The sequence below is a fragment of the Eriocheir sinensis genome, chromosome 25, assembly GCF_024679095.1.
Source record: "Eriocheir sinensis breed Jianghai 21 chromosome 25, ASM2467909v1, whole genome shotgun sequence".
Taxonomy (NCBI): Eukaryota; Metazoa; Arthropoda; class Malacostraca; order Decapoda; family Varunidae; genus Eriocheir; species Eriocheir sinensis.
Window position 1 is genome coordinate 5,008,939 of NC_066533.1, and position 20,953 is coordinate 5,029,891.

Genomic DNA, 20,953 nt, shown 5'->3' on the forward strand with positions numbered 1-20,953 from the left:
TTAATAACTCATTATTTTTATTGCAGTGGGGAGCTGTGTGAATGCATTAATCAAGCTGCACCTTGAAGTTTGGCTCACTGAAACACTAATGTGATGCTCACCTGTTACCAAAGAAAAAGTCCTGTCGATCGAGTCGTTCAGACAAGGCACTGCAGCAACGCTCCACCTCATTGTAAACCTTCAATGAAGGAAAGACATGAGTATTTGAAGCCTTTTCAGAACACAAAATATTAAACTTCTCACCCACCTACAACCTCCATTAAACTTCTCACCCAAGTACAACCTCCTCAGTCTTGGTACTCTATATAGTTAAAAAGTATTCTAGAATGATATAAAAATTTGATTGTAATGAATAAGGGATATTCATGTTGTGGCAAATTTGTCCAAAATTTAGTTCTCTGACTAAATAGAAATTATGAAAAAATATTCTTAACCAGAGAGTTCACTGTATTAGGGGTTGTGTTCTGCTCCTGGGTTGGGTGAAAACCTAAATTATTTAGACCCGGGACACAAATCTTGTAGCTCTGTCCAGAAAGATACAACAAAAACAAACACACAAAGCTCCATACTGGAGTAGTTTGCATGCACAACCAAGAGGTCCCAAGTTTGATTCCTGGGCTGAGTGGAGACAGATGGGCAGTCTCCTTTACCAGTGCCCCGTCTGGAAAGCAGCGAATGGAAACAGTATCAATTTTAGTAATGGCAGTTTACCTCCTCCAAAGTGTACTGCTGCCAGCCAAGGACCCTGAGGCGGCGAAGGACCTGGTTACGCTTCTGTCGCGTGAGAAAGAGGTTGATGGGCCACGGGTACACAGAGCCGTAGCGGGGCTTGGTTACGTCCTCATAGGTGACAGGATCAACCCATGACACATACAGCTGCAACACACCGGCATGAAAGGATCAGGTAAAGTGCTGTAAACAGCAAGGAAATAAACCATCTAATTCAGGCAGGGTGGAATATTTGGAGTAAGGCATCTGGCTTCTTATGTGACAAAAGAATGACAGGTAGTCAGATTAAAGGGAAAGTTTCAAAGAAGTAGTAAGACCGGCAATGTTGTATAGCATGTAAACAACACCTGTCAAGGAGATGGAGGAGTATAAATTTGATGTGGGAGAGATGTGGGTTTTGACATGGATGTTTGGGAGACCAGAGTAACTAACTAACATCAGGGGAATAGTGAACGGAAGGGTTGAAAACAGCACAAAAAGCAATGAAAAAAAACAAGCAGCAAGATTGATTTTGTATGACTACATGATGAGAATATAATGTAGGAAGACAAGCAATGAGAATGTAAGTCCAGGGCAGAAGGAAGTAGGAAGAGGTGGATGACTGTGTAAGGGGACACGTGATACAAAAATGTCACTGAACATATAGTACAACAACACCCACAATGGAGGAGGCTTATAAACAAGTGACCCCATTTAACTTAGGATGATAATTTTGAAAAGGACGTAGTTATGTAATCAGGCATCCAGTTACCATCACTAATTTTGTCTACCTTAAGAACCTGTCACACCTTAACGTTTTAGAGAATGCGGGCGCGTGCGATGGTAAACATTCTAAACGGTGCGCGCTGCTGAACTCTTCGTTTTTTTGTCGCGTTCGTATGTGTTATGCGACAGCGTAAGACAAGGGGCGTGGTCAGCGCGACATATCGTGAATCCGCGCATCCCATCGTCAACATCACACATCCGGTACGGTCACGTACAATGATCGAATATCGTCCAATGATCGCGACACAATGCGTTCTCTAACACGCTACCATTATATAATGAGGAACGTAACGATCAGACGGAAACGAATGATAAAACATAACGACCGATAACGCCTTATCCCAGCGTATGCATACCGTACCCAGCGTATGCATTCGCTGGCATATGAGATTTTTTTTAAAACTTCTCTAAAAACGCCCACCGTCTGACGACCGTCACGTGACCGGCGGACGAGCCCCAGTATAGTAACGCTAACGATGGATGGAGCGCACGCAGCTTATTCATTTCATCGCATCAATGCTGTGTTTGTTTTTCTTGTTTTCATACATACGCCAAAACGCTTAAAAACTGACGGGTGAATTACAGAGTTAACCAGAATCTTCACACATTTATCACTGGTAAGCTTTGAAACAATCATTATCTTTACTTCTTTATAATTCTCTTCTAACCCTCAGTTTTGAAATAGACTGAAAGATTTGATTACTTTTTTCACTTTCTTACAACCTTTAGTCCCTGTATACAGTATCAACAAGCTAAGATGTGACTGCCATTTTGAGTCCCCCTCTCACCACACTGATCTTTTAAAACACACACACACACACACACACACTCCTTACCTATACACATTTCACTACTTGGATGGGGACATGATGAGGTAAGGAAACTTGAAAGGATTCAAAGGATTGCAACTAAGATGGTACCAGAACTATCAAGCCTGCCATACGAGACTAGATTGGATGAACTGGGGCTTACCAACACTGGAAGAAGGAAGAGGAAGAGGAGGCCTGATAGCATTGTACAGGAATACGAGCGGAATGGAAGTGTTAGATAGAAATGATTTAATCGAGATGGAAGGGAGGAGGCAACTAAGAGGACAGAGTAAGAAATTGAGAAAAGGGACATGTTTGAAAGACAGAGAAGTTCAGTTTTCCATTCAAGAGTGTGGATACATGGAATGGACTTAGCAAAGAAGCTGAAAGGAAGGCACCAGCCCTGACTGGGTCTCAAACTGGATACTGAGTGTAAGGATCAACTAGCAGATAAGATAGAGATTGGTTGTGAGCTCACTGGAAGAAGGTAAAGTGCCATGTGATTGGAAATATGCTAACAGTGCCAATATACAAGTGAGGAAATAAAAAAAAAGCCACTGAACTTCAGACCAGTGTCACTGACAAGTGTTGTGACTAAACTATATGAGACTATCATTAAAGAACGGTGGATGAAATATTTGGAAGAGATGAATATCTTTACGGATCATCGGTTTGGCTTCAGGGGAGGAATACTACACCGAGTAAACATGAACACAAACACTAATGTAAAAAAATGCACATTATTAGAAATGGATAGCAGTAGTAAGAGGATGTCACAGAGCCTTGATGGGAAATTAAAATATCACAAGAAAAAAGGAGGAGAAGGACCTGGGAGTGTTGTTCCAGGATAATTTTCACCTGAAAATTCACTACCAAGATTATCACAGACTCCCCAGATGACAGACTTTGTTGATCCAATACAGGCAACTCTCGATTTATGCGAGTATTGTGTCCTTGAAGAGGTCACGTAAATCAAAAACAATGTAAATCAAACAAGAGGTAGGTTTCTATCAAAAAATAAATATTAACTTCATTCAGAGAAAGATTGAGAGAGAATATCCATATCACCGAGATATCCACTCAGGCACTCAGTCTCAGCCTCATTCGTGTGAGGAAGAAATGAGGGACACCATGAGCGATTGGCTAGTATTGGTACCGGTACCGAGCAGTCTGGTACCGGTACTGTACCATATAGCTGGTACCGTTAGTACCGGTACTGGTACCGGTACCTGCCCACCCCTATTGTTGAGTAGCGTGGCAGCGTGGGTACTCTATTGTTGTTCAAGTGGCGCGCAGGAAGAACTGAGCTCAGCTGTGTGGCTGCGGCGCTGTGTGAGTCCAGCTGTGTGAGACATCTGGTGGCCACTCCATCAAATATCGCGTATAAGTGAAAAACCGTGTAAATTAAACATTTATTTGGATTTTGGACCCCGCGTTATTTCAAAAATGCGTAAACCAAACTCACGTAAATTGAGAGTTTGTACTGCCTTCTCTGTGGGTCTGCAAGAAATCTATAACCATTCTGTTACCTGTTGCTACGACCAAAGCCACAGTAGCAAGGCATTAGTTTGTTGTAAGGCAGCCATGCCCACCCCCAAAATCAGAAAAAATTATCTGTATGACATGACGGCTTAATGCTGGCGGGGGTGCTTTGTAGACCCAAAATAGTACCTTACAGCCTTTAACATGGTGCTGCTCATGTTGCTGCTCTATCTAGGGACACTTCTACTGCTTAAACTTTTTAGGGAGAGGAATGTTAGGCACCTCAAACTTAGTTTTAACCTGATTTTTTAATGTATATTGTCCCTTCTATAAGCTGTATTCTGTAATCATCTATCAGTATCTCTGCTAAGGAATATAATCAACTAATAATTCAAAAATACAAAAGTGGTGTTGATAACTCACCTCAGCATTGGCCAAGACATTGCTGACAAGGGACATATAGGCACGCATGTCTGCCTTTTGTGTGGTGTCCAATCGCTCCGTCAGAGTCACGCCCTGTGTAGACAAACACACACACATCAGTATCTATAAGCCCACAATTGCTAAACCGATGTCAATGATAAAAGCTACTCTGGCTCACAAGGTTTGCATAATTATTAATATCTCTAATATTCACTAAGTATTGCATCCATATCCCTCCCTCTCCTTCTGTTTTCGTATCTTATCCCTTGCAATCCTTCCCTTTCTCCTCATTTCCTCAGATATCTTTGACCCTGACCAAGCTTTGCCTAACTTTATATTTCATCCACTGTTCCCTTAGAAGCAAACAGGCTGGCAACTGTTTTCTGTGGTTTGTCATCTTCAGAAAGTTGTTGTGAATAAATCTATTTATGCTGAAGCCTGGGAGAAGGAAGCTTTGTCAAGGGGAGATAGGGGACACACACACACCTTTTTTTTCATACTATATCTTGAGCTTTTGTAGGAGATTTATCGGTTAAAAGATGTATGGTGAGTCCTATCTAAAAACTGACCCTCTGCTCAGCTACCCTACTAATTAGAAAATAGAATAATATACAATATACAATAATATACAGTCACATAAGCCTACTGATCATGTACATGTTAACAGATTTAGGTCATCAAGGATGATAACTCACTCTCACTCTCACTCTCTCTCTCTCTCTCTCTCTCTCTCTCTCTCTCTCTCTCTCTCTCTTCTTTCCATTCCATTTCGTTTCTTCCCTTCATCCTTTGCCTCTCTCTCTCTCTCTCTCTCTCTCTCTCTCTCTCTCTCTCTCTCTCTCTCTCTCTCCCTCCCCCAGGTCGGAGAAAGATATTCCCCCCAAGATGCATTTGCCTTCTTCATCCATATATATATATATATATATATATATATATATATATATATATATATATATATATATATATATATATATATATATATATATATATATATATATATATATATATATATATATATATATATATATATATATATATATATATATATATATATATATACACGGTATCTCCCAGCAGAACCTTTCACTGACAACTCCCCCATTCCCTTCCCTTCCTGCAGTAGCGTTCCACTCACCTTGTTGGCTACGAAGGCCACAATGGGGTCCAGTTCCGCCACCACGAATGCTCCTGCCTTGATGAATGGCACACGTCCTGCAACATACACACAAATAAGTCATTGTAGGTTTTAAATGGAGGTTGAGTAGATTTACGGATGGGGAGGGAAGTTGGTGGTCTGGCCTCTCGTAGTCTCCAAATATCCTTGTGTATCCTTAGTCTAAAATTGTACATAGACGCAGCATCCTTAACTAAATACCCTTTATGCTTCCTCTTACTACCCCATATTGGATAAGTTTAGGAGAAAAAGTCAAAACCATCCTGTTAACTTGCATCCACTTCGTAATAACTCAAAAATATGATAAGAAAACGTTCTCCATCAAATAAAAAGAAACACAGAAGTCGCAACACAAGAGAAACAGCAAAAAGTGACATTAAATACTGCTAATGGCTGTAACAATGGGGACTAATGGGTGGGGGGATGAGAGTATGATAAATCAGCTGATTATCATGTGTTGGGCAAAAGGTAGCAATAGGACCCCTCCCCCTATTCCCCCCTGTACCCTAATCCCCCTCCCACTCTCCTTATCCCCCCTTCACCCTAGTTTCTTTCCCATTCCTCTATCCATTCTATTCCTCACCTTCATTCTACTCTCTCCCATTCCCTTCCACTCCTCCCCTTCATTCTATCCCTCTCCTTTCCCTCCCTTTCATATTAGCTTATACCAAATCCCCCTTCCATTCCCTCCTACATTTCATCCCCCTCCTATTACTCCCCTTCCTATTAGCTTCTATCTTATTCCCCTTCTATTCTATCTTACATCCTATCCTCCTTCCTAATCCTCCCCTTCATTCTATTTTCTCTCCCCTTCCATTTACATTCTAGTCGCCATTCCATTCCCTCCTATGTCCTAGTCCTCTTCCTATTCCTCCCCTTCATCCTATTTTTTCCCATTCCCTGTAAATTCTTGTCCCCCTTACATTCCTTCCTACACCCCCATCCCCTTTCTATTCCTTCCCTTCATCCTAGTTTATCTCCCTTCCCTTCCTATTCCTCCTTCTCACCTTAGATCCTTTTCCATACCTCTCACGTCCTATTCCCTACATATTCCTCCACTTCATCCTTGTTAAGTTCATTCCCTGTACGTCTTTTCCCGCTTCCATTCCCTCCTACATCCTATCCCCTCCCTGTTTCTCTCCTTTATCCTAATTTATCTCATTCTCTGCACGGTTTCGTCCCCCCTTTCGTTTCTCCCGTATATTTTAGTTCCTTTCCTATCCTCCCTGTATTTTGAGTTTAATAGCGAAATTAAACACTCAGTCAAGGAGAGAAAATTGTCTTAAACATTAGACTTTACAATGATGAGCGTAGATATGAAGAAAATATTAAAATAATAATCCTTCTTCAGTTACATAAACAACAGAAAGTGACTGACAGCCAACACGTTGCAAACCTATTAAATAATTACTTTTCCACCACCACCACCAACACCAGTACTAATGTAAATCATTGTCTAACTTTGAAATAAAACCCCCTCAAATCACTTAAAACAAATAAAGTCCTGGACCTGATAAAGTATATCCAACTCTGCTGAAAGAAACAAAAATACTCTCCTCCCTCACAACCGTATTCAATATGTAGGCATTGTCCTTCAGATTGGTTTTAAGAAAGGAGACAAAAAGTACCAGGTAATTACAGGCCCATTAGTCTAACCTTGAGGGCATAATTAGAGACAAAATTGTGAGTTACCTTGAAAGCCACAGATCCTGCCTATCAAATCTATTAACCTTTTATAACGACCTCTTCACTGTTTAAGTCTATCTTGATTTCAGAAAGCGATTACTTTACAAACTAAAGCAAATAGGTATTGGTTGAGCAACAGACAACTTCATTATTTACATCAACGACGTGGATGTTAACCTCAAATTCTCACAGCAATGCATCGATGCAGCCTACAACAGTTTAGTCAGAAGGATATTGCTAAATTAGAAGGTGTTCATTTATGATCGATGACAAACTCAGATGTAGACAAGTAAATTCAGACTGCACCAAATTTTCTTCACCAACGTTGTAGTGCGAGAATGGAATAAGCTCCCATCATCAGTGGTCCAGGTAAATCCTATCTCTCCCCTTCCTCCTAGTTCCTTCTCATCCTCCTATATACTGGTTCCCCTTCCCCCTCTATATTAGTTTGTAAGCAGGGGATGTAGGGAGGAAGGTTACCCACACTGTAATATATCTCCTTCCCTTTTCCCTCTCCTCCCTCCCTCCTCTCTCCTCTGGCTTCCCTCCCCACTGCCCTTGACACCTTAATTATTTGGAGGGAGGGGAAGAAGATTACCCACCCTGCAAGGTATCCCCCTCCCTTTTCTCTCCCTAACTCGCCTTTCCCAGTATGCATCGCTGCCTCCCTTCTCCTTATCTCTCTTCCTCCTTTCCCTTAACTCCCTTCGCTATTCGTCTCTTCTCTCAATTTGAAATAAAGAAAAAGAAAAATTCCATTAAGAAAGATTTAATGGTTTATCTACTTCCCCTCCAACTGCGCCCACAAAATAATCACCAAATAAAGCATATACACACACACACACACACACACACACACACGAAGTACGTAGTAGCAGTAGTAGTAGTAGTAGTAGTAGTAGAGGAAGAAGAATAAATATAGGAAGAATAAAAAGAAGAAAAAGGAAAAAAAGAAAAGGAAGAGGGGGAGGGGGAGGAAGAAGAGGAGGAAGGGGGGAGGTGAACGATGAGCAAAGGCGTGAAGAGGAGTGAGAAAGAGGAAAAAATGAAGACAGGAACAAAGACAAAAAGAGAGAAAACGGATAAAAGAAAAAAGGAAAGAATAAAACAAGAAAATATAGGAAAAGAAGGAAGATTGACAAAAAAAAAAAAGGAGGGGGTAATGAAGAGCATACGAAGACAAAAAATAAATAAATAAATAAATAAATATAATAATAATAAAAACACATCATTACCAAAAGGATAAAAATAGCACACAATTATCTGGACCCACCAACCCCTGAACAACTACTTATACGCAGGCAACCGCAAACCCCCCGCCCCCCTTCACTCCTCTTCCCTACACGTCACGTCATGTCACCCCGTAATTCACGCTTCAAGGGGGGGGGGACACAACTTTCAATAAACAAAATATAATCCCCAACGCGAATTCTCTCTCTCTCTCTCTCTCTCTCTCTCTCTCTCTCTCTCTCTCTCTCTCTCCTTCCCATTTCCTCAATTTTTCGCCTCTTAAATATATTCCATTTCCACGAACACCACCTATCATCCTCCTCCTCCTCCTCCTCCTCCATCATCATCAGGTGGACTATTCCCCTGAGTGCTTATAAGGAAGGGGAGGAAGAAAAAGAAAAAAAAGATGGGGAAAAGAAGAAAAAACGGAGGAATAAGTAACATTAAAAGTACATAACAGGACATGGGAGTAGGTAGAGGAAGAGAAGAACCCGATGAAGGCGCAGAAAAGGGAGGAAAAGAAGGGGATAAAGAGAAAGCAAAGGCAAGAAGCATTAGAAGTAACTATATCAAGGCCCGGGAGGAGGAATATGAAGAGATGAAGTATACAGAAACAGGAGGAAGTAGAAGAAGGGGTAAAGGAGGAGAAAAGCAAAACCAAGTAACAAAAGAGGTATAACATCACGGAAAGTTTCTTGGCTATTACATATTATTACTTCTACGAGTAGTAGTCCGCTCACGAGGAGGAGGAGGAGGAGGAATAAGAATAGAAAGCAATAACAAGAGGATAACTCAAAGGAGGGAGGTGTGCGTGTGTGTGTGTGTCGGCTGCAACGCTTTGACATATCGGCTTGCGTGCGCGTCTCAAGGTCACACACCCGCGCGCGCGCACGCACTCACACACACACACACACACACACACACACACACACACACACACACACACACACACACACACACACACGGATCCATAAAAAAATCAGGTCACCCAAACTGATTGAAAGCACTGATGTGGACACACACACACACACACACACACACACACACACAGAGAACAACACAGATTGCTAACTAAATGTGGTGTGTGTGTGTGTGTGTGTGTGTGTGTGTGTGTGTGTGTGTGTGTGTGTGTGCAGGAAGGGAACTATCTGCCTGAACGTGACCTGAAGATATCTAGAGGCGAGACACACCTGAAAGAGTTTTGCACTGGCTAACAAATGTTCAGGTACCTGTGGCCTGACTCGTAAAGGAAGGACGGTGCCGCTCTCATGCTAGCCAAGAATGAAGGAAACTGGCTTGGCAATACCTGGGAGCAGATATTCTTGCATAGTCGAGGAATGAAAGAACCGGCTTGGCAATACCTGGGAGGGTATATTCCTGCATAGTCGAGGAATGAAAGAACCGGCTTGGCAATACCTGGGAGCATATATTCCTGCATAGTCGAGGAATGAAAGAACCGGCTTGGCAACACCTGGGAGCGTATATTCCTGCATAGTCGAGGAATGAAAGAACCGGCTTGGCAACACCTGGGAGCGTATATTCCTGCATAGTCGAGGAATGAAAGAACCGGCTTGGCAATACCTGGGAGCGTATATTCCTGCATAGTCGAGGAATGAAAGAACCGGCTTGGCAATACCTGGAAGCGTATATTCCTGCATAGTCGAGGAATGAAAGAACCGGCTTGGCAATACCTGGGAGCGTATATTCCTGCATAGTCGAGGAATGAAAGAACCGGCTTGGCAACACCTGGGAGCGTATATTCCTGCATAGTCGAGGAATGAAAGAACCGGCTTTGCAATACCTGGGAGCGTATATTCCTGCATGACCGAGATATGAAGGAACTGGCTTGGCAATACCTGGGAGCGAATCTTCCTGCATAGCTTCAAGGCAAGGCAAAAACAATACTTCTCTTAATGAGGTAATAACGTGAAAGTCTTGGTTTTGTATTCAGATAAAAAATATGATTCGTTGTCAGTCACGGAAATAATCAAGGTTATGCGGCATTAGTAAAACTTGCCTGATTTACAAGATTAGATATGTTTGGCACAACCAGGAAGAGTCTGAACGTTGACAGGTATTATATTTTCAAGATCAGTGTGGAATGCTTTCTGCCCTGAAGTGTCTTGATGCATTAAGTAGTATCTAAACACGAGAGAGAGAGAGAGAGAGAGAGAGAGAGAGAGAGAGAGAGAGAGAGAGAGAGAGAGAGAGAGAGAGAGAGAGAGAGAGCACTAAAAACATAAATCCAATACTTTTCTTACGACACACACACACACACACATACATGCCTCTCTCGAGATATATTAACATAGATTTAGATGTTTAGACTAGAATACACATATTCTATGCGCTGTCCTCAAACCTGAACGAAATACCAAACGGCCATCAAGAAATTGCATCTCTACCTTAGTGAGTATTAAAGTGAGGGAAGTGGCGGTAGAGTTTGTTATTAAGTGAACCACTTGTGTTGCACTGAGCATCTGAAGGTGGGAGTTTATTCCATTTACGTACAATACTCTGCGCCATTATTTTTCGACCGTGGGAAATCATTGATTATAAACATTTAGATTCATCCATATTTGTAAAGGTATGAAATGTTTTGAAACATTCGAACGAGATGATGGGAAGGGGGGAAGGATGAGTCAGATATTGAAAGATGAGAGAGAGAGAGAGAGAGAGAGAGAGAGAGAGAGAGAGAGAGAGAGAGAGAGAGAGAGAGGAAATGCAGGAGGGAGGAAGGGAGGATGACAGGCAGGGCAGGCAAGGCTTTAGGCGAGGTGGGCGACAAAATAACATCAACTTGCATGGCGGATCAATGCCTCACTTCAAAGGCGCCTCAAGAAACCTGTTTGCGACGACGGTGTTTGAGTCGACACCACCAAGTTTGTCACGCGGCCCGCCTCCCTCCCCTCTCTTCTTGCCTCGGGGCGGTGATGGAAGGAGGCGGGGAGACATGAGAAGAATAAAGACAAAGGAAAAGGGGGGAAGAAAGCAGACCCAACCAACGCTAAAAATAACAGGGAGGGGGTTAGGGAGGAAAAGAGGGTGGAAACATGGAGGTTGAGAAGGAAGAGGCTGAGTGGTCAACTTGCAGGCGCAGTATCCTGGAGGACCCGGGTTCAAGTCCCGCCCGCCGTTACAAGGTGATAGCTTTCAGTTATATCGAAGTGGCCTAAGGCTGCCCTCATGCTGTCCTGAAGACCATCTGTCAACCTGGACTCTAGATATGTAAACTCTATAAAGAGGATAAAAAATGAGCTCGGGGGGCAGCATGAGCCAAGCCAAGCGAGATAGCGCGACTATAAAACACTTGCCCTCATCAAGAAAGCCTACCGGCGCTATAGGGCGAACGTAAAGAAGGGGGAGGAGGAGGAGTAAAGGTAATTAGGGGATGAGATATGAAACAGGAAGACACAAGGAAGAAGGGACGAAGGAAACAGGAACTAACACACACACACAAAAAAAAGGAAAATGGTTACAGGATGGGTTGGGATACGACGTGAAGACACACAGACGAAAAATATAATGGAAAGGACAGAGGAAATGGATGAACTAACATTTCCAAAAGAAAGAAAAGAAAAAAAAAACAGGGAGACAGTTACAGAATGGGATGGGATGAGTCAGGAAGAAAAAGTGAGGGCAAGGACAAAAAAAAACAATAGGATAAGCGAACAAGAACAAGGTGGAATGGGGCAGCATGACACAAAAAGGGGCGAAAGCAAACCGGGATCAGGTCAGGACGAATGTAGGAAAATGGCACAGGAAAAATGTCATATTCCTCAGCGTAGGAAAAAATGGCACAGTAAGGAATGCGACGGAGCTAAATTGTTTGGATCTCGTTAACATCTTGCCGCCATTGGCCACTCTGATGAGTTCCCGTTACGTAAGTTTGGTCGAAGTAGGTGACGAATGGCTCCATGTCGTTCGGTGTGTTGTTTTTGAGGTAATTCATGCCAGCAGAAACATCCTCGAGAGGAAGAAAAGCTAGACTGTCTACCATACCACAAAATAATTTTATTTCCTTATAGAGCCCCAGCTCTTGTATTTCTCTCCAGGATGACTGTCAAATGGTAGAATCAACAAATAAATTGTTCGAAGCCAAGCATAACGGTTAAGGGTCTGGATCCGGAGATATTCCCCACATTTATCATGAACTGCCTTGAAAAGTTCTTCATAAGTGTCTTGAGTCTTGTGTTGCAGGAATGCATAAACAACGGGGACAGCAGTGTCTCCGAGAGAAACACGAATGACAAACAACTGTTTGAAGTTAGGAGGGGCCATGGCAAACATCCGTCCATCAACTAGATCTCGCAAACAGTCGCAGAGTTTGTTCACTAGCAAAAGGAATAATACGGTTATCACTGTCTGGACAATTGTCATTTATCATAAAGGAATGGTTGTTCCTGTAGTGTAGCAGGATCACGAGGTTGACTGGCGCTTTGGTGATGTCGAATGAGTCCTTTACAATGTTCTTGAGATACGAAATGAGCCTGAGCTTTTTCCGTGGCTAAGGGTCAAACTACCACCAGGGTCATAAAACTACTACTGGAAATGCCCACAACTCCTACGAAAGCCGTGTCAAATATGTGTTCTTGGGTGGCGAAATGTCTTGTAATACGACTTTAATGTTTGATGGGAGGAAGGAAGGAGGAAAGGTAGGAAAGGAGGGAAAGGTTGTTAATAGAGAAAAGAATAGTTAAGGTTAGATGGAAGATAAGTAGAGCAAAGGCCACGCTGAGACTAGAAAAATGAGGCGTAGAGGCAGGCGAAAGGGAGGAGGAGGGGGAGATAAGAAAGATAAAGAATGAAGAGGGAGGGAGGGGGAGGGAGGGAAGGGGTATGATGAGGGTGGAGGGTAAGGGGGGAGGGGGGTGACGAGGAGGACAAACAAGACAGCGGCTGAAGGGTAAACAAAGTAAGATGACCTTCGCATGACCTGAATCTCCGTCATGGGGGGAAAAATTGTTGTTCTCCTCCTTGCCCTGACCCGCATATCTCTCTCTCTCTCTCTCTCTCTCTCTCTCTCTCTCTCTCTCTCTCTCAATTCTACTTTTCACCCTCGTTTTATTATCCCCATTTGACCTGGTTTCCCCTTTTCTTCCCTCCCTCTTTAATTTCCTCCGTTTTCTATTCTTTCAATTATTTTCCTCCCCATTCTTTATTTTCCTATCATTTCCTTCCTTTCCTATCCTTTTCTTTTCTTTCAATTATTTTCCTTCCCATTCTTTATTTTCCTATCATTTCCTTCCTTTCCTATCCTTTTTTTCCTTTACTTTCCTTTGCTTTCCATTCCCATTCCTTGTTTTCTTTTCTTTTCTTAATCTTTCATGTCTTTCTCTTTCTTTTCCTTCACTTTCCCTTCTCTTTCTTTCATTTATCTTCCGTTTCTTTCCCTTTCTTTCATTTCCTACCCTTATTATTCTTTTTTTCTTTCCTTCACTTTCTTTTCCCTTCAGGTTTTCCTCTACCTTCCCATTCCTTTTCCTTTGATTTCATTTCCTACAATTTTCCATCTTTATTTCTTTTCCCTCACTTTCCTTTCTCTTTCTTATATCTTCCCTTTCCCTTTATTTCCTACTCTTTCCTATCCTCCTCTTTCTAATCCTTCACTTTCCGTTCTCTTTCTTTCCTTTTCCTTCCCATTCCTTTTCTTTCAGTTTGTTTCTTACCCTTTTCCATCCTTCTATTTCTTTTCCTTTACTTCCCACTCTTCTCTTTCTTTTCCTTCCCTTTACTATCCCTTTCCTTCCCTTTCTTTCCCAGATCTTCCCTCTCCCTTCGCACCCTTTTCCTTGTCCTTCACCCCTCTTGCCCTGCTCTGGCCTGCCCCCTCAAGCGCGTGTCACCGGTCGAGGTCACATCAAGGTCACGTTTACGAGCTCGGGGAAGGAGATTCTTCATGTTCGTGAGTTTTATGTGGAGTCGAGGCGCCATAAAGTTAAGCATGATCGACTTTTCTTTTTTCTTTTTTTCTTCTTTTTGTTCTTTCCTGTGAAACGAACTAAGCTTTGTTAGATGGGGGATTGAAGTGCCTCTATAGGTAATTATTAGGTTCATTAGTAAAGGTGAGGTGATAACAGGTGAATAAATATCCAATAGAGGTGATGAAGGTAATAAGAATAAAAAGATGAAGAAGATAAAGAAGTAAAAAGTAGTAGTAGTAGTAGTAGTAGTAGTAGTAGTAGTAGTAGTAGTAGTAGTAGTAGTAGAAATAGAAGACGTAGAAGTAGAAGGAAAAGAAGAAGAAAAAGAAAAAAAGTAACAGAAGTAGTAGATGATGATGAAGAAGAAGTAGAAGACGAAGAAAAAGGAGAGGAAGAAGATAAAGAAGTAGAAGAAAAAAGGAAGAAAAAATAGAAGAAGAGGAAGAAGAGAAAGATGAAGACGATTAAGAAGAAGAAGAAGAGGAGGAAGAAAGGGGTCATGTGGGGTTACCTGAGTTTGGGGCGAGATTTAATCAACACTAACAGGGTTCAGGTGAGGTGAGTCCAGGTAGAGAGGAGGAGTAAGAAAAGGAAGAGAAAAAAGTCTTGGTTTTATAATTAGGTTCCTTTCATCTCTCTCTCTCTCTCTCTCTCTCTCTCTCTCTCTCTCTCTCTCTCTCTCTCTCTCTCCCCTTCAGTGACGTTTTCCCTCAACACTTTTCTCCTCCTCCTCCTCCTACTCCTCCTCCTCCTTTCCTCTCCTCTCCTCTCCTCTTCCTCCTCTTTTGCTAGAGTGGATCGAATGCAGGTTCTCGGTTTCATTACCAGAGAGAGAGAGAGAGAGAGAGAGAGAGAGAGAGAGAGAGAGAGAGAGAGAGAGAGAGACACTCCAGGCAGCACCAGCGCACATATACAGCCAGGACCACACGCCTGTGGAACATGTTCAAGGCAGCCACTCCCCAAGTGGAGAACATGAGCACGCAGCAGGTGAAGCTGGCTGCTCACAGGTGGCGTGAGGGACACCCAAGTGCGCTAGTGCTATAAACTATAAATATAAAGTGACAAACTGACATTATTCCATATTGTTTTTACATGTTTTTCTTTACTTTTTCGTATTTTGTATTTGTATGATTGTATGTTTCAACATTCGACAATTCAATTTGTCCCATACACAGGCTCTTAGAATAATTATACCGAAAAAGTGTAATTTTGAGCCTCCTTTTTTGTAAAAATTTGTTTAAATAAATAAAAAGAGAGAGAGAGAGAGTGTGTGTGTGTGTGTGTGTGTGTGTGTGTGTGTGTTTAATGTGACTGCACTTAAGACTAGGCAATCTTGCCTTGCAGAGAAGATGACATGATGAACCTTAATAAAGTAGAGGAGGAGGAGGAGGAGGAGGAGGAAAATGAAAACGGACCATGATAAAGATGATGCTGAGGAAGAAAAGTGAAGAAAAGAAGCTGAGTGAGAGAATAAATAAGAAAAAGGAAACATAAAAATATAAAAAGACGAAGAGGAAAGGGAGGAAAAGAGAAGAAGATTGGGAAGGACGACGAAGATAATGATGATATGGAGGAGAGGAAAAAAAAGATGAAGAAAAGTAATAAAAATGTTGACTGGAGGAGACCCAAAAATATAGTGAAAAAAAATCGGAAAATGGTACGAATGCTAAGAATAATGATAATGATAATAAGCTGAAAGGTTAAACTTGGATAATACTTCACAGACATACTCAGTTACTCATTGGCCCAGCGCTCAATTCCGTCTCTTTAGCTTCGGAGTCTCGAATGTGAACCCTTGGCCGATGTAAACAAAGGGATGACTGTGATGCACGCTACCGATGACTGGGATTCGAACTAAGGGTCATGAGGGTGTTGCTTGGCGCACTGACCACGGAGGAGGAGGAGGAGGGAGGAGTACACATTATGGCGCTTTGGATCTATTTTAAGAGTATTATTTCCCCCTCCCCCCTTTCCCCTTGTTTAAACACACACACACACACACACACACACACACACACACACACACACACACGCTCAATGGATAAGTTTGACACGCTACGGATTAGAGACACGCACGCATCTCTCTCTCTCTCTCTCTCTCTCTCTCTCTCTCTCTCTCTCTCTCTCTCTCTCTCTCTCATCCCCACGCAACCATCTCGCATACACACACACACACACACAAACCTGGAGCCTTTCGGTAATATACAGGAGCTCTTCTGGGCTTACAAAGGAATGTCCAGGTGAGGCAGACCCACAGGTAAGGCTAATTAGGGCCATGTGGGATGAATAACTGAGGCTCGTTGAATAATTAAAACACACACACACACACACACACACACACACACACACACACACACACACAAACACACACACGGGCGGCGTTGATGATGATGATGATGATGACGACGATGGTGACTTAAAAAGAGGAAGAGAAGAAAGACGAAAAGAAGAAATAGGAGACGAAAGGAAAAGTAGAAGAAAAAAGGAAGATGTAGTAGTAATTTGTATTGTATCAAGAGAAACGAAATTTCAATTTCATTCATGCCGAAATTAAGCCCCGCCCTCACCAGCCCAGGAACCACCAATAAAATCAATCCCTTCCTAGCATCCACCAATCAAATGATGCCTGAGTTGGAGAGAGGGGGTGGCTTTCTTGTGGAGGCCAATCATACACGCGAATGGAAAAAGAGGGAGGGGCTTATTTTCCAGGCTAATGTAAACAGGGGAATTAATGTGAGAGGACAGCAGTATAAACCAGTGAAAACAACATTGATCTTCGTGTTTACAGTGACGAAGGAGGCCAAGGACGAAGCTGGAGCGAATATATACATTTTTCCCCAAAATTTCGAGATTAAAGGGAAGAAAAATACATATTGGAAAGAACCTCTACAGTACAATGAAGGGCTCCTCAAATTGGTGCATTCCAAGCTGCCTAAATCAAAAAGTTGTGAATGAGTGAAATGAGGAGTGAGTATGTGTACGAGTCAGTGGGTAAGTGAAGTAAGTGAATGGGTGAGTGAGTAAGCATAAGAGAGCATGGAGCCAATTAATCAATACGAGAATGAACGAATGAATGTGTTGATGTACGAGTGAATGAATGAATGTTCGAGTGAGTGAGTGAGTGAGAAAGGGAATGAATGGGTGTGTGAGTGAGTGGGTGGGTGTGAGTGAAAGCGAGGGAATGAATGGGTGTGAGTGAGTGAATAAATAGGTGTGAGTGAGTGAATGTGTGAATGAATGAATGAACAATAAAAGATACCAAAACAAATGAGCATAGTCAAGTAAACACGCAAAAAAGTGCAAATCAATACATATTTTATTAGTAACCGGAACAATAATCCTATCTATCGACTTACCCACCCACCTATCTGCCTACCTACCTACCTACCTACCTGTCTATCTACCTGTGAGTCAATGCATAAGGCAGAGAACAAACATTTCCACGCCAAACCTCACCACAGCCCTTCTCTCCCACGCCACCTATGCCAGAATCGTGCTTGGGTCACTGAACACGCCCTTAGCTCCCTTTCCACTCTTACGACGCGACTGCACGCCAAGGGAAGAGGGAGGCCAAGGAGGACAGACGCTGCTACTAATGGAAAGGAAAAGGTTAGCTGTATCTTTAATTGGTGATGTGGAAAAGCGACTCCAGTTGACCGCGAGAAAAGGAGATTGGTAGATATAGGTAATAGTTAGGTAGGTCGATAGTTATATATAGAAAAATAAATAACCGTGTGTGTACTGAGAGAAAGTGAGATAGATAGACATAGTGATACATAGATAAAGAAATAGTTAGGTACACTGGGATGGGCAGATAGAGAATGATAGATAGACAAATAGGTAAGAAGTGTAAGTAGATAAAAAATAGGAAGGCAGATGGATAGATCGATAGAGCAAGAGCGATTAAGTGAAGGGAATGTAGGTCAGTGGGAAGGCGAAAATAAAAACAAGAAACGTTTATATAAAAGAACGACGGGCAAAAAAGAATGAGAAAAAAGATAAAAAATAAGGAAAAACGAAAGAAAAAGAATTAAGGACAAAAAAATTAAGGAGAATGCTGTTAGTGATAAAACAAAACACGAGAGAGAGAGAGAGAGAGAATTATAACATATTGGAAGAAAAAAAACTTAGATTATTACGAAAGAAATAAACTAAAAATAAGACTGGTGAGGAGGAAGGAGGAGGAGGAGGAGGCGGCTAAGGAGGAGGAGGAGTTAAGTTTATAGCTATGGTTAGTATGGAGGGAGAGAGAGAGAGAGAGGAAGGAAATGGAGGTGAGAAAGGAGATGGAGAGAAGATGATGGAGGTAAAGTGAGTAAGTGGAGAAGGTTAAGAGGGGCGATAAAGGGAAGAGAGGAGAGGGAGAGAAGGAAGAGGAGGAATGGGAGTAGAATATTAAGGGAAAAGAAAAAAGTGAGAGAAAATGGAGGAAGAAGGACAGAGGGAAAAAAAGGAAGTAGGAATGGAAGTTAGAGGTTAGAATGACTGGTAAAGAGAGGTAAAGAAAAAAGAGGAGGAAGAGGAGGAGGAGAAGGAAAGATCATCAGGAGGAAGTAGGAATAAAGTTAAGAAGTCTTGAAGGAGTGACGCAAGGAAGGAAGGAAGGAAGGAAGGAAGGAGGAAGGGATAGCAGAGACGAATGAGGAAGGGAAGGTGAGAGAAAAATAGAATAAACAGAAGACAAATGCATGAGGAGAAGGTATAGGAAGGAAAGAAGGAAAGGAAAAAGATCAGAGAAAAGGAAGAGGTGAAGTGGTGAGGACGAGATATAGGTGGAGAAAGGTGGGAGTGGACGAGTGGAGAAGGGAAGGGAGGGGAGTGGAGGGAGGGAGCGATATGACGTGCCTGCTCACCGTGTCCGAGTCTCGTCAAGAAACGCACGCACACGCACATGCATAAATAACACACACACACACACACACACACACACACACACACATAGGGGAACAGCCAGAGCTTCTATTCAATACACATGATAAAAAAAAATATATAAACCGAGATCAGAATATTAATGAATCTCTCTCTCTCTCTCTCTCTCTCTCTCTCTCTCTCTCTCTCTCTCTCTCTCTCTCTCTCTCTCTCTCTCTCTCTCTCTCTCTCTCTCTCTCTCTCTCATTTATGTTTTCCATCCTTCCTTTTTTAACTTTGACCTTCCTCCTCCTCCTCCGTCCCACTTTTTTCTCCCCTCCTCCTCCTCCTTTCCCACTTTGACCTTCCTCCTCCTCCTCCTCCTACTTTCCCACTTTTTCCTCCCCTCCTCCTCCCCTCCAGCAAGTCTGAGGGAAATATTAAATGCAAGATGAAAGACAAAAGAAAATCCAACAGCTGGCTAAGGTCTCTCTCTCTCTCTCTCTCTCTCTCTCTCTCTCTCTCTCTCTCTCTCTCTCTCTCTCTCTCTCTCTCTCTCTCTCTCTCTCTCTCACAAACACCAAACATACTTTCGTCTAGACTCGCTCAATAACGCTCTCTCTCTCTCTCTCTCTCTCTCTCTCTCTCTCTCTCTCTCTCTCTCTCTCTCTCTCTCTCTCTCAACACATCTCATTCTTTATCTTTTCCTTTCCTTAACGATCTTCCTCCTCCTCCTCCTCCTCCTCTTCTTTTTCCTTCCTTCACCTCCTCCTCTCCGTGTTTTTCTTTCATTTCTTCTCCCGTCTCAGTCTCCTCCTCCTCCTCTTCCTCCTCCCATGACCTTTGCGTAGGGAGTGTCCAGTCCGAACGCATTTACATGACTCACCACGTACCTCCCTTCCTCCCCCTCCTCCTCCTCCCAGATACCCACGAAAACAACGCCTCCTCCATTTTTCCTCTTATTACCCTCCTTTCTCCCGCCTACTCCCAAGAACCTTCTCCTCCTCCTCCTAGTCGATCATTTTCCACTACTCTCCACTATTTTTTTCTACTTTTTTTGTCTCTTCCCAGCATCCTCCTCTTTCTCAACCCACTTCCAAGACGTTTTTCATCCCCCCTCCCTCCTCCTCTTCCTCTTCCGCCTTTTTCTTCCACATTTCCCGTCTCTTCGCCTCTTTTTTCCATATATCTTAACTTTATCCTTCTCCTCCTCTTTTCCTCCTCCTTATTTCTCCAGACCACTTCACTAAATTCGCTCTTTCCTCTCACTCCTCGTTCCGCCTCTTCCTAAAACCATCCACTTTCCTCCACCTCTCCATGTTAATTATTTTCCTCTTCCCTCCCTCCCTCTTCTCTCCTTTGTTTTTGTTTTCTTTATTTTCTCGCTCTCCATCGCTTACAGTCTTTCTCTCTCAGCACTTCACTTTCTCTCGTCCTTTCCTTCCTTCCTCCTCCTTTTATTTTCTTCCCCGTTTTCTTCTTTCCTTATTTCCTTGCATCAGTTTCTTATTGTTCCTTTTCTTTAACCTGCTCCCCTTTCTTTCTTTCTCTCTTTCTTTCCCTTCTCTCGTCTTTCTCTCTGTTTCCTCTTTCCTCTCCTTTTTTTCCCTCATCTTCTCTCTGCACATCTTCACCTTATTCATCATCTCCCCCTTCTCCTCCTCCTCTTTCTCCTCCATTTCCCTCTCCTCTTCCTCTTCATCTCTTCGTTCCTTCCTACTTGCCTGTACACCTCCTCCTCCTCCTCCTCCAGCACAGCTCATCACAGGTAAGCAGAAGGAAGGCACCTCCGACACTCCCAATCACCATAAACACCACCACCACCACCACCGGCCGCTATCTTCACCACTATCACTTTTGCCTTCCTCATTATGAACACCACA

At 42.7% G+C, this 20,953-nt stretch overlaps 1 protein-coding gene and 1 long non-coding RNA gene across 2 annotated transcripts in view; one reads left to right on the top strand and one right to left on the bottom strand.

The window, feature by feature from the left end:
• Positions 1 to 171, top strand: part of LOC127003230 (uncharacterized) — a 79,673-nt gene extending 79,502 nt beyond the window's left edge. The window contains exon 4 of the long non-coding RNA XR_007757019.1: positions 27 to 171. This is a non-coding gene — a long non-coding RNA (uncharacterized LOC127003230). The remainder of the gene's footprint in view (positions 1 to 26) is intronic.
• The window catches only part of LOC127003226 (metaxin-2-like), a 67,972-nt gene that overhangs the window by 16,832 nt on the left and 30,187 nt on the right, over positions 1 to 20,953 (bottom strand). The window contains exons 3-6 of the mRNA XM_050869608.1: positions 5,344 to 5,420; positions 4,209 to 4,301; positions 712 to 876; positions 102 to 178 (exon numbers count right to left, since the gene is read on the bottom strand). Coding sequence (XP_050725565.1) covers positions 102 to 178; positions 712 to 876; positions 4,209 to 4,301; positions 5,344 to 5,420 — 412 coding nt within the window. The remainder of the gene's footprint in view (positions 1 to 101; positions 179 to 711; positions 877 to 4,208; positions 4,302 to 5,343; positions 5,421 to 20,953) is intronic.